The sequence below is a fragment of the Equus przewalskii genome, chromosome 21 (assembly GCF_037783145.1).
Source record: "Equus przewalskii isolate Varuska chromosome 21, EquPr2, whole genome shotgun sequence".
Taxonomy (NCBI): Eukaryota; Metazoa; Chordata; class Mammalia; order Perissodactyla; family Equidae; genus Equus; species Equus przewalskii.
Genome location: NC_091851.1, coordinates 21,338,064 through 21,352,248, shown reverse-complemented (window position 1 = coordinate 21,352,248; position 14,185 = coordinate 21,338,064). Strand labels below are relative to the sequence as shown.

General features: G+C 41.9%; 1 protein-coding gene across 2 annotated transcripts in view; it reads left to right on the top strand.

Annotated features, from left to right (window-relative positions):
• The window catches only part of PSMF1 (proteasome inhibitor subunit 1), a 41,090-nt gene that overhangs the window by 14,566 nt on the left and 12,339 nt on the right, over positions 1-14,185 (top strand). For both annotated transcript variants that reach the window (XM_008531876.2, XM_008531875.2), the window contains exon 5: positions 5,759-5,944. In XM_008531876.2, the coding sequence (XP_008530098.1) occupies positions 5,759-5,944 (186 nt within the window). The remainder of the gene's footprint in view (positions 1-5,758; positions 5,945-14,185) is intronic.

Below are 14,185 nucleotides of genomic sequence, written 5' to 3'. Positions count from 1 at the left end.
GGAGAGGGGAGAATAGGGGATTGCTGTTTAATGGGTACGGAGTTTCAGTTTTGCAAGATGGAAAGAGTTCTGAAGATGGTGGTGATTGTGCCACAGTGTGGATGTACTTGATACTACTGAACTGTACGCTTAAAACTGTTGGTAAATTTTATGTATATTTTACAATTAAAAGTTTTTCAACTCTAAGAAACAAAACAAAACCCTTAGTGAATGTTCATTGCTCTTAAGATAAAGAACAAAATCTTTGATGAGGCCTGAAGTCTAGCACCCAGCCCCTCCAACGTCATCCTCTACCACTTCCCCCTAGTTCCTGTGCCTCAGCCACGGTGCCCTGCTGCCCCCGACATCAGGCCCTGTCCTTCCCTCTTCAGAGCCGGCCCTCTGCCTGGAGTGCTCTCCCCGACCTCACACAGCCAACTCCTTCTTTCTTCAATTCCCATTCAAATGTCCGTTCCTCAGAGAAGCCGCCCCTGGCAGCCTGTGTTGGATGTTTCGAAACCACCTTTTAAGACGTTGATAAGTAGGTATCTTATGATTGACTTCTTGGAGTTGGTCTCCCCCAGTAGCCTGCGATCTCCCTGGGGCAGGGCCTGGGGCTGTTTTCTGTATAGTGGACAGGGGAATGAAGGAGTGAAGTGAGAGGCCAGCCCTGGCCTTGGCAGAGCTGTGCACACCATTCCCCCACACCCCTTAAAGGGCTTGAGGGAAGGACACGGGGAGTGTGGCTTCTGCTTCTTCTGGAATGCCAGTGGGAGAGAAATTGACAAAACCTGTGGAAGAACCCAGGCGCTGAACTAAGCTTTCATGCTCCTTAGAGCAGTAGTCCCCCTCGGCAATACTGAGAGAAAATGGTGGTGTCTCCATTTATTTTTTTAAAAAATACATTTGCTGTTGGGATTTTGTGGGGGGAGGTGTTTTGTTTTTCGATTACTGTGAAATGAGGAAACTGAGAACAAAATGAGATGTCAGCAGAGAGTGCTTAGTGCTGGGCCCAGCTCTTCGTACAGACGCACAGGGAAAAAATGTGATACCAGGAATCATCTCCATGGAAACTGAGGCCCTGAGAGCTGGGGTGTGTCTGCCTCCGGATCGGAAGCCCCTCCCTCTCCTCGGCCTTGCTGCCAGCAGCCTGAGCTGCCTGCTTCGAGTCCCCTTCCCCTGTTAGGTCGTCACGGCGTGTCTTGCCTGTCCTAGGTGGGGATTTGTGCCCCTTGGTGAGCCACCTGGTCTGCTAAAGAGCGTAACCCTGCTCCGCCCCGCTCCTTCTGCGTTAGACGGGGCGGCAGGCTGTCTTTTGCTGCTACCAAAGTGGCAGTTCTACTCAGACTTAGAAATTCTGCAAGAACTTCTCCTTCGGGACTTGGCAGTTTTGAATGGGACCTGAGTTCTGCAGGTGAACATCTTCCATGGGGAGATCAGAGGCCTTCGACTGTATCACACAGTGCATCTGACTGGAGGAAAGAGGAGTTAGATTTATCCCCTCCACCCAGCTTGGACGGGGAAGCAGCAAGCTCCCTGAAGGTCTGTGTTCTAAGTAGGAACCTGATCTTTGTAGGGATGTATGGACCGCAGGCCCCCAGATCTTCTAAGCCATTGCAGATGTTACACTTTTTAACCCTGGAACTCTTTCTTTAAGCATAGTGTTTTAGGATTGGCATATTAAGCCAGTTCAAGTAGACTTGCTATGGTGGAAAGGACGGGGGCGGGAAGTGGAGGTCCCCGTGCTTCACATACTTGGCTTTCTCTGTTGCCCTCCCTGAGTCCCCTTGTAGGGAGAGAAAACCCATTAATTCAAGTCTAATATTCTCAGTTTATCTTATGGTTATATAATAAATGTATTTTTTAATTAAACTTTTGATTTTGAGGTATTTGTAGTCTTAAATACAGTTGTAAGAAATAATACAGAGAGACTTTGTATTGATAAAAATAGCATCATACAGATAATATCATACTAGATATTACAGCCAGGATATTGACGTTGAGACAATGATACAAAGCATTTCCGTCACCACAAGGATCCCTCCTGATGCCCTTTTCTAGCCACACCCACTCCCACTCCCTACCACTGACCCCACTGGCAGCCACCATTTATTCTCCATTTCTAAAATGTTGTCATTTCAAAAATATTACATAGATGGAATCATACAGTATGGAAGCTGTTAGGTTTGGCCTTTCTCATTCAGTGTAATATCATTGTGGCCCCTCTGAGTAGTTGCATGCCTCAGTAGTTTGTTCCTTTGTATTGCTGAGCAGTATTTCATGGTGTGTATGTACCACAGTTTGTTGAACCATTCACTTGTTGAAGGACATGTGAGTTGTTTTCAGTTTTTTGCTGTTTACAAGTAAAGGTGCTGTGAACATTCATGTACAGACTTTTGTATGGACATAATTTTCATTTTTCTGTAATAAATGCCCAAGAGTGATTACAATCCAATGGTAATTGCACATTTAGTTTTTTAAAAAACTGCCAAATGATTTTCCAGAGTGTCTGTACCGTTTTACATATCTACCACCAGTGTATGAGTGATAAAGTTTCTCTGCATCTTCACCAGCATTTGGTGTTGTCACTCTTTTTCATTTTAGTTATTCTGATAGATGTGTAGTAATATCTCGTTGTGGTTTTAATTTGCGTTTCTCTAATGGTTAATGATGTTGAGCATCTTTTCATCTGTGTACTTGCCATCTTTGGCAAAATGTCTGTTCATGTCTTTTGCCCATTTTCTAATTAAGATTGTTCGGTTTTTTAATTGTTGTATTTTTGAGAGTTCCTTATGTATTTCAGATGCAAGTCCTTCGTTAGATGTTGGTTTATAAACGTTTTCTTCCAGCCTTTAGGTTTTAAAAAATTTTCCTGTCTGGGTCTCTTGCAAAGCAAAAGTTTTTAATTTTGATAATACCTATTTTGCTTTTATGGATCAAGCATTTGGTGTCAAGTGTAAGAACTCTTCGCCTGGCTTTAGGGCCCAAAGATTTTCTCCTATGTTGTTTCCTAAACATTTTACAGTTTTATGTTTTCCCATTTAAGTCTGTGGTCTGTTGTAAGTTAACTTTGTGTAAAATGTGAGGTTTAGACGGAAGTTAATTCTCTTGCCTGTGGATGTCCAGTTGCTCCAACACCATTTGTTCTTCCTTCATTGAATTGCTTTTGCAACTTTGTCAAAAATAAGTTGTCTCTTCTTGTATGGGTCTGTTTCTGGGTTCTCTGCTTTTCTCCACTGATCTTTGTGTGTCTCTCTCTGCCAGTATCACACTGTATTGATTATTGTTGCTATATAGTAGACCATAATGTTGAGTAAAATGATTCCCCCCACTTACTTCTTCTTTGTTAAGATAGTTTTAGCTATTCTAGGGTCTGTGCCTTTGTGTATAAACTTTAGAATAAGCTGGTCTATGTCTATAAAAATCCTTGCTAGGATTTTAATAGGAGTTGCATTAAACCTATAGATCATTAAACCTGTAGTGGGGAAAATTGCTGTTTTTACTACGAACACGGTATGTCTCTCCTTTTATTTAGGTCTTACTTTGATTTCTTTCATCATCATTTTGTAATTTTCAGTATATATACTGAACATGTTTTTGTTATTTCTTTTGCAGGGGTTGATTATAAATGGTGGTGTTCTTAGTTTTCATTTTCAGATGTTCATTGTTAGTATATAGAAAGGCAATTAATGTGTGTTAATATGTGTTGGTCTTGTATCCTGTCACCTTGCTGAACTCACAGTGTTCTTGGAAGGTTTTTTGGGATTCCTTGGGAATTTTAAGGTAGACTATTATTTCGTCTACACATGGGGGCAGTTTTATTCTTGCTTTCTAATTTGTATCCTTTTTCCTTTTTCTTGCCTTATTGCAATGGCTGGAACTTCCAGTATTGTTAATATTGTTAATGTGTGTTAATTAAGAGTGTTGAGAGAGAAAATCCTTGCCTTATTCCCAGTCTTAGTGGCAAAGTATTCAATCTTTCACTATTAAGTGTATTGTTAGCTGTAGGTTTTTTGTAGATGCTCTTTATCAAGTTGAAGAAGAGCCCCTGTCTTCCTAGCTTGTTGAGTTTTTATCATGAGTGGATTTATCATGTTGGATTTTATCAAATGCTTTTTCTGCCTCAATTGTTAGGATCGTATGATTTTTCTTAGCTTATTGATATGGTAGGGATTTGTGAATATTGAACCAGCTTTGCATACCTACAATAAATCCTATGGTATCATTCTTTCTATATATTTTTTAATTCAATTTGCTCATTTTTTTGTTCATAGGAAATAGCTGGTCTGTAGTTCTCTCTTTTTTTGTACTGTCTGGTTTTGATATCAGGTAATACTGGCCTCATAAAATGAGTTGGGAAATATTCCCTTCTCCTTTGTTTTCTGAAAGTGACCACAAGTTGGTGTTAATTCTTCTTTAAATGTTTGATAGAATTTTCTCCTGAAATCATCTGGACCTAGAGATTTCTTTTTTTGAGTGCTTAAGTATGAATCTAGTTACATTAATAGAACTATCCAGATTACGTGTTTCATTTTGGCTGAGTTGTTACAGTTTGTGGTGTTTGAAGAATTGGCCTAAGTTGTTGAATTAAATTGTTTTCAGTATTCTCTTATTATCCTTTCAATGGCAGCAAGAGTGTTGTAATATCTGCTCTTTCATTCTTGATACTCGTGATTTGTGTCTTCTCTTTATGTTTGCCAATCTTGCTAGAAGTTTATCAGTTTTATTCATCTTTTGGAAGAACCACTTTTTTATTTTATTAATTTTCTCTATCGTTTTCCTGTTTTCCCTTTTATTGATTTCTATTCTTTATTATTTCCTTACTTCTGCTTCCTTTGGGTTGAATTTGCTCTTCTTTTTCTAGGTTCTTGAGGTCAGAATTGTGATTATTGATTTCTTTCCTCTTTTCCCATGTAAGTGTTTAGTACTGTAAAGTTTCCTCTCAGCACTGGTTTAGCTATATCCCATATATTGTAATATGTTGTATTTTTATTTTTATTTAGTGCTTTGTACTTTTTTTAAAAGACTTCCTCTTATCCATGGATTATCTAAAATTGTGTTGCTTAATCAGAGACCTCCTCTCTGTTTTGATGTTTAGTATGATTCTATGTGGTCAGAGAACATACTCTCTATGATTTCAGTTCTTTTTAATTTGTGAGGTTTGCTTTTTGACTCAGGATGTGGCTCTTTTTAAAACACCAGATTTTTAGGAACTCTAGAATCCTGCCCACTCTGACCTCAGTCTGCCTTAGCACCTCAGCTAGTGCTCACATTGCTTATTTCTCTCAGGTAGAGAAAAGAAGCCCAGAGCAGCCTTCTGAGGGCCCCCGAGTTAGTGACAAAACTGGGCCTGAGCCCCCAGAACCCTGCCTATCTGAACCAGGAACCTGATTCATCCTCCCCACAGAGCCTTGGCCTTCCATGACCCTTCCCATGACATGTGATGAACACACAATGAGGCTAAGGGTGGGGTGGGTGTGGGTGGGGCTGATACAGAGGAGTGGCCAGTGCAGGCCCTGTGCCCCTATACCCTCACTTCTTTCTAATGGGGTGGTGAATGAGGAGGGGCAACTCAGATGCCTAAGAAGCTTAGGCCCAAATCTCGGAGACAACCCCGGGCTGTTGCCCCCCTCACGCAGGTCCGCCGGGTGGCCCATTCCCACCCTTGCAAACCTCCCAAGCGCAACGGCAAGAGCGGTCAGAGTCGCCGCCGCCAAAATACCGTAAACACAGTTGCCAGCCAGCTGCAAGCAGTTGACGCCTCGTCTGCTTCCTGCAGGACCTACAAGAACAGTGAGGATCTTCGGTCTCGAATTGTGTCTGGAATCATCACACCTATCCATGAACACTGGGAAAAGGCTAGTGTAAGCAGTGCCCACCGGGAGTTTCCCCCTGCCACTGCCAGAGAGGTGGACCCACTGCAGATTCACCCACAGCACCCACACACCAGCCGGCAGCCTCCCTGGTGAGTACAGAGGCCCAGCTGGGCAACCTATGCTTCTGCCGGAGGATTGCAGTCATGACCATCCTGCCTCTTGACCTCCTCTCTCGCCCCCAAGATTATTGGCTTTTTAAGTGTGTATCCCCTCTTCTCCCCTTTGCCCTACTTTTTCACATCTTGTGTCTGCTGGACCTGTGCCTTGCAAGTTTTTGACGAGTTTTCTCTTCAGCACTGTTTCCCTGTCGGTTCAGGGATTCTTAGGGCTTGGCGCCCACTCTTGAGGCACGCACTGTCCCTTTAGCATGGGAGACAGGTGAGTGAATAAGAGTGGTAACTGCCGGTACAGAGGTTAGTGCAGAGATCCTTCCTGGGTAGCCTGGGAGAGCTTCTTGGAGGAGGAGCTGCGTCTTCACGGGGAAGAGGAGAAGTATTCCTTGAGCTCCTTTTCACATGTCTGAATTATTTCTTAACATTTCTTTCAGGGGGAAGGTTGTTCCAGGCTGAGAGAGCAACAGGCCAGAGGCATCAAGGTCTGAAAGCCTGGGACTGTTCCTGAAGTTAGGCTAGAGAAAGAATTCATGTCTGGGCTCGTAGGATGTAACAGCTGTGGAGGATGGGACTAGACTTTCAAAAGCCCCTCATACGAAGTACATGCATCTCTCCCTGGGTAGCTGGAAACCACTGAAGGATTCTGATGAGGGCAGTAGTGCCTTTGACTAAAGAGCCCGGTGGGTTGGGGGGCAGAAGGCAGAAGGGACAGAGCCTTGTCACTCTTGCATCCCATGTCAAGGAGAGAGCAGTTAGGATCACAGGTGTCCGAGGTTGATCAGCTGGGTTCACACCCTAACCTTGTAGCTTTACGTCTCATTGAGCACATTTAACCTCTCAGAGCCTCGGTTTCCTCATCTGCACCTTGGGAATTATAATGTCTGTCTCAGAGATTTCTTAGGGTTGACTGTGATGATGGATGTCACGTGTTGAGTTTATTTCTCAGAATATAGTAGATGTTAAGTAAACATTCAGCAGATCCCATTCAGGTAGTAGGCATAGATGAAAACAAGACTGAAGGTAGAGGGTCTCCCAAAAGAGAGAACCTTGTTTTATTTTTTTAAATACGTAGCCTTTTCCCTCCAGGAGAGGATTTAGTGTGGTAGAGCTGCTTAGGTGTGAGAATATCAACCCAGAGGGTGTGTTGGGCGACTGTCTTTAGGCCCAGGCTCTTTATGGACATCGTTTGCGTTATCAACATTGGCCTCATTTATCGAGAATAGGTGTAACTGCCTTTTCTTGGCTGTCCACCATGTGTTGATCCCTGAACAAGATGCTTTCATTTATGGTTGCTCATCTTCCAGACAGCCCTACAAGATGATCAGTGGCATCTCTACAGGGGGAGGAAATAGTGGATAGGGAGGTAGCGTAACTTCCCAGAGTTATCTCTCTGGGAGGGTGAAGACTGGGGTTTACCCCTGTCCAGGTCTGATCAGAAGCTTATGCTTTCCCCAATGCACCCTTCAGTTTTAGCTCAAGTAATAATCAATTTGTGTACAAGCTCAGTGTAGTGAGTACACACTGATAATGGAGAAAAATCCATCTGCTGTTCACCTCTCAGTTAGGTCTTTCTCAAGCAAGCCTCTCTCCCAGGACTAGGACATGAACGGGATGAGATGGTTGGCAGAGGAGGTGGAATGTTTAGCAGGCCTTTGTCAGCCACTAGCGAGCTGACAGCCTGTCAGGTCTTCCCTCTGTAGTCACCTCGCCTCCCTCCACCCCCACTCCTTGCAAGCCCCCTTCCTGTGTCAGCACAGATGTCTAAAACAACACCAATTCCTTTAGCCCCCACTACCGCCATGTTGCTGGGCAACGAGGCACTCACACCTTTTCGTTTTTCCCTCAATGTTTGATTTGGGGGTGAGGCTGTAGGGCAGGAAAAAGGGAAAGAGCAGCACAGCAATGGGCCCATCTGGCTGCTGGGGCGTTAATTACCCCAACCCTGAGCTTAGCTTGTGCTGGAGTAGTAAGGAGCAGCCTCTGCCCCTTCCCACAAGACACAGTCCTGCGTCTCACCCCTTGCCTTCCACACCCCCATCTTGCCTGTCCCACACCTGGAAACCTCCAGATGCAAACCGAAGTTGGGATGTGCGCCTCAGTGCATAAAGAGATTTGCTTTCCTAAGCGTGTGGTGACGTGTGTCCAGAGCTTATTCAGAGTACTGGGTCTGCTGATTTGATACTGGATGCTTCTAGGCTTTGGGTATAGATGGAGAGGGTATTCCATTGTGATGGAGAATTGAGGGTGAAAAGTAGGTCTGTCCTACTCCTGAGATCTCTAGGGAAGAATTAACTGAAAACAGCCCATCTGTAAGGGAAGTTTTTTTCATCTAAGCCTGACTTTTTTTTGTGGTTGTCATTACAATTCTAACCCATTTCCCTTTCCTCCATCTGTCCTCAGTCAGGAGACTGTATGCCCCAAATCCTGTTCCTTGTTTTGCAAAACCAGTTTTTCCTATGCTTAACCAGCTTTGCTAAAAATAAATCCTCGGATATAAAGCTCTTATTTATGTCATTCAAAATTCATTTTCAATCCCAATCAGTCTGGATGTGTATTTTTTAAATGCTATCAATATTTTGTGATTTACATTTTCTTTTTGAAATTTAACCATTCATTTACTAAAGTGCTGAACATATGTTTTTTAATGTCTGATATTTTATTTTACTGATATGCCTAACCTCCATGGCGTATTTCAAGCCTGTCCAGTTTTTCATTTTAAATAGTACACTATGAACAATCTATATAAATTTTTCTTTTACTTCCTTGAGTTATATTTCCTATGGTGACAGATCTCAAACTTTTTGGTCTCAGGAACCCTCTTGCACTCTCAAAAATTAATGAGGAACTCAAAGAGCTCTTGTTTGTTTGGGTTATATCTATCAATATTTATCGTGTTAGAAATTACAGCTGAAAAATTTTTTAAATGCACATTTATTCATATGTTTAAAAATAGCAGTAAACTCATGTGTTAACATAGATAACAAATTTTATGAAAGTAACTATATTGTCAAAGCAAAAAACTTAGTGAAAAGAGCGATATTGTTGTATGTTGCTGCAAATCTCTCTAATATCTGGCATACAAGACAGCTGGATTCTTGTTTCTGCTTCTGCATTTAGTCTCCAGGTGATAATGTTGTTTTTGTTGAAGCCTTAACACAAGTAGGTTGTTGGAAAAGAGAGGGGTAGTTTAATAATCTTTTCAAATAATCATGGATACTCTGCGTTATAGTAGTCCCTCCTTATCTGCAATTTCCCTTTCCGTGGTTTCAGTTACCTGTGGTCAACCTCAGTCCGAAAATGTTAAATGGAAAATTCCAAAATAAACAATTCATTAGTTTTAAAATGTACACCATTCTGAGAAGCATGATAAAATTTCGGCCATCCCACGCCATCCTGCCCAGGACATGAATCATCCCTTTATCCAGCATGTCCACGCTGGGTGTTCCACCCGCCTGTTAGTCACTTAGTAGTCATCTCTGTTATCAGATTGTGGCAGTATCACAGTGCTTGTGTTCAAGTAACCTTTATTTTACTTAATAATGTCCGCAGAGCATAAGAGTAGTGATGCTGGCAATTTGGGTATGCCAAAGAGAAGCCCTAAACTGCTTCCTTTAAGTGAAAAGGCAAAAAGTTCTTGACTTAATAAGGAAAGGAAAAAAAATCACATTCTGAGGTTACTAGGAGCTTCAATAACTTTTATTACAATATGTGGTCATATTGTTCTATTTTATTATTAGTTGTTAATCTGTTACTGTGCCTCGTTTATAAATTAAACTTTATTGTAGGTATGTACATATAGGAAAAAACATAGTATATATATGGTTTGGCACTGTCTGTGTTTTCAGGATCCACTAGGGCTCCTGGAAGGTATCCCCTGTGGATAAGGGGGGACCTCTGTATACCAAAATTTGACAGGTGATGGTTTCTTTAAGGGTTAGTGGCAATGTAGAATCTGAATCCGTATCAGTGCATTATTACGTTAAAACCAACTGGTCTATCATGCCTTTGAATGGGTCATTTTTTACCCATGCATGATATTGGAAAATCATGTCTTGGTCATTTGGAAAATATTCACTGAGGTGTACAGATGTGCCTAACATTGACACATTTTCTTACACAATATCAAAAAATCACAGTCATTGGTATCACGGATCTCATCAGCATTAGCACTGAGAAGCCATCAAGCTAGCGGTAAACACAAATTTCCAAATTGCTAATTTTCATTTGAAAGCTTGAATTTTATCATTGGCAACATATACTGTCAGTTGTTTTCCTTGAAGTAACAGGCTCACATTGTTTTTGAGAAAATGTCTACTGTGTAACCAAGTCTGAATAACCATGGTTTGTCTGTCAGTCATTCTTTCAAATAAAAATGTTTTTCATGAAAAAATGGCTACTGCAGCTAGCAATTTAAACAACTGCAGAAGAGCTTTTCTTTCAGACAGCCATTGTATTTCTGTATGCAAAGGAAATGTTTTATGCTATTTTCCATTGCATCACACAGAACATTAAAAGAAGTGGACTCAATTGCTATTTTAGAACACTTGGTAATTTTTGCTACTTCATCAGGACATTCTAAAGCAAACTGGATGTGTGTGGGGGGGTTGGCGAGGGAGGAGACAGGTCCTGCTGGTTTAGTGCCACCACTTTGATTCCTGCCAAGGCGTCAGCAGTTCCACTCACCATTGGTTCTGCACCATCAGTGAAAATAGCAGTCAGCACTGTGAAAAAAGCAGATAGCTTCCAACATGAAATAGTTTTGACCTCCTGGACCCCCTGAAATGAGTGTCTCAGGGGTCCCCAAGGGCTCCATGGACCACATTTTGAATCTTCTTTTTTTTCATGTCTACAAGCCATTTGGATTTCCTCTTTTGTGAAGAGTCTGTTCAAGTCTCTTGCTCATTTTTCTATTGGGTTATCTTGTCTTTTTATGATTTGTAGGCATTGCTTATATATTGTGGATTTAACTCCTTTGTCGGACATACGTACTATAAATATCTTCCCTCTGTAGCTTGCCTTTTCACTCTGTTAATGATGGGGTTTTTTAATTAACATCTTCTTAATATTTTATGTAATCTAGCTTATCAATGCTTTCCCTTTATGTTTGGTGCTTTTTTGATCTGTTTGAGAAATCTTTGCCCTACCCCGAGATCATGGAGAATTTCTCGTGTATTTTTTTCTAGAAGCTTTGTTGTTTTACCTTTTATTTAGTTATACAATCCATTTGAAATTAATTTGTATGTGTAGTGTGAGATATATTCATATTTTACCATTTTGATAGCCAGTTGATCCAGCACCATATTTTGAAAAGAATTATCCTCTACCTGTGCCACCTTAGTAATTAAATTTTTGTTTTTCATCACTTGTGAAACTGTTATTTCCTATTAAAATTTGCCCTCATTCTTTTCTTGGAGCCAAATAATCTTAATCTGTTTGATTTTTTTTTACCGTGGAGGCATGGTTAGTTCAATAATATTTATATACTGTTTATTGAGTGCCAAGTATTTCAGACAACATGCTAGGCATTTCATCCACATGCTCTTATTAAATCCTCTCCACCCCGTGAGATCAGGAAGAGCTATCCCCGTTTTACAAGTAAGGAAACTGTGGTTCATGTATAATAATGAACGTGATGATAAACCAGTAAGAAGCAGAACTTGTGTTATAATACTAGAATACTGGATACCACTTGTTGAATTCTTTATCATGTACCAGGTGTTACGCTTTTATAAACATTCTCATTTAATCTGTCTAACAACCCTGAGAAACAGGTACTATTGTCTGTATACAGGAGAGAAAGCTAGGGCTTAGAGGTTTCGTGACTTGCCCAGCTCACACAGCTGTTAAATGGGAAAGCCGGAATTTGAATGTGGGTCTTACTCTAAAGCCTTTGCTTTTATCCTGTGTGCAGTTTCTTATCCCCAAGCGGTCTGTTTAAGTGTCCATTATGTGTGAAGCACTGCACTCGGCACTGGGAGTAGATGATGAGGTGTCGTCCCAACCTTCACGGAGTTCACAGTCGATTAGGGCTGATTGCCCTTTTCATTCCAGGTCCTAAGTGTTTTTAAAGCAACGGCAGAAGTATGTCTGAGGTCTGCTGAAGCACAGAGAAGGGTGGTTCTTCTGAAGGCTCACGTGGGACAGGGTAGAAGGAAAGGCTTCACAGAGATAATGCCTGATGAGCTAAATTTTAAAGGACTGATACAAATTCAGTGGTTTTGGGGGTAATTGGCATTTATGACAAGGAACAGTGGGTCCAAATGGGGTTATGAAGTCATCTCGTGTGGTGGAGAGCAGGGGGGTTATGTTTCACTTGTGCTGGCCTCTGAGGGGAGAACAGGTGAATGTGAGCACCACGTCACAAGGGGCCTTATGTACAAGGAGCTCGATTTGATTCTGGGGTGATAGGAGCCGTCAAAATGTTTTGGGTATAAAGTGATCTGGTTGGGACCCCTTTAGCCACTGACTTTTTTCTCTCCATGAATCCCAGTTAGATTGTGATAACTAACATGGTTAATAGTTGTTGAGCCCTTACTGTGTGCCAAGCACTTACATTAAGTGTATAATCTCTTAATCCTCATAACAAGAGAACAAAGTAGGTGCTACTGTTATCCCCATTTTATAGAAAAGAAAACTGAGGCACAGAGAGGTTAATTAACTTGCCCAAAGCAGCATGGCTTATAAATATTGGAATAGGATTCAGCCTTTAGTATTTCCTCCTTTTGACACATTTATCAGCAATTGCTTCAAAAGAAACTGTGTTGGCTTAGATTGTTCCAAGAACAAAGAGGAAGCTGGTGTGGGTGGAGCACAGTAAACCGGTGGGGTAGAGATAGGAGGTGACCCTGTAGGGGTAAGCACGGACCAGTTCATCTAGAGCCTTGGGGTCAAGATCAGGAGCAGTGGGAAGCCACTGGGTGTGTTTAACAACAGAGGGGCTTCATGTTGTTTACATTTTTTAATCCCTCTGGCTCCTTTGTAGAGAGTGGAGTATAGAGGGACAGGAACGGAAACAGAAGACCACGTAAGGGTCTGACACAGGCACTCAGGCAAGCAGTAATGGTGGTAGGTGCTGACAGACTGGGGAGATGATCTGTGGTGTATTGGGAAGTATACCTGACAGGACTTGCTGATGGGTTGGCTTAAAGGAGGGAAGAAAAATCAAGGATGATGCAAGGGTTTTTTTAGCCTAAGTCATTTCTAATTTTGGGCTACCATCGCTAACGCGTCAGGGAATGTTTTATGCAACTTAGAGCACATCTCTGAATATTTCCTTAGCATGCATTCCTGAGTATAGAGTTACTACATTAAGGACTAAGCCTCTTTTTAAAGATTTTGATACATATTTCCCAGTTCCCCTCCTAGACAGTTGTATTAGTTGGCATTCCCACTCTATTTTGATGTCATTTCCCTTGCCATTGCTGGAGTTAGTTTCCTTTTTCTTTTAAATTGTTTAGAAAAGCATCATCCCCATAACATTGTAAGTTAACTGAACCCAAATTCAGTGCCTTGTTGTTATAAGGCTGAGGTCCCCAGTCCTCACTGGCCGTTGGCTGGGGGCCTCTCTCTTAGCTCCTCCTGCCTTTCTTCTCACATGGCCTTCTCCATCTTCAAAGCTAGCAGCAGTGTCAGGTCCTCAAGTCCTTCCTGTGCTTCCAGTCTTCCCTTTTGCCTTCTCTTCTGCCTCCAACCAGAGAAACTTCTCAGCTTTTAAGGGCTGTGTGGTTAGCCCACCCAGATGATCTCCCCCTTTCAAAGTCAGTCGTGCCATAGAACATGCAACAATCACAGGAGTGATTTCCCATCATTTATGGGTTCTGGGGATTTAGGGGTTTGGAATATTGAAAGGGGGCCATTTCTAGAAGGTTTCCCTACCTCACAGTCTACCCTCTCGCCTCCCAAATGCAATATACATGCCCCCTTCCCCAAGATTCACAGGAGTCTCATGCCATTACTGCATCAGCTCAGTCTAAAATCTTACCGAAATCTCATCAGCTTGAAGGACCCAAATTTCACCCTCTAAATAGCACGATTCAGTGAGCACAACTCCTTTCTATCTATTGACCAGAGAAACAGGTTGTATGTTCCCATCATACAGTGGTGGGACAGGCAGAAGATAGCAGTTATTGATTTCTAGCATAGAAGAAACTGTGTGCACAAAAGTTATTAATTACAGCAGCAGTTATAGTTATCCACACCAGAAGCAATACCAGTACC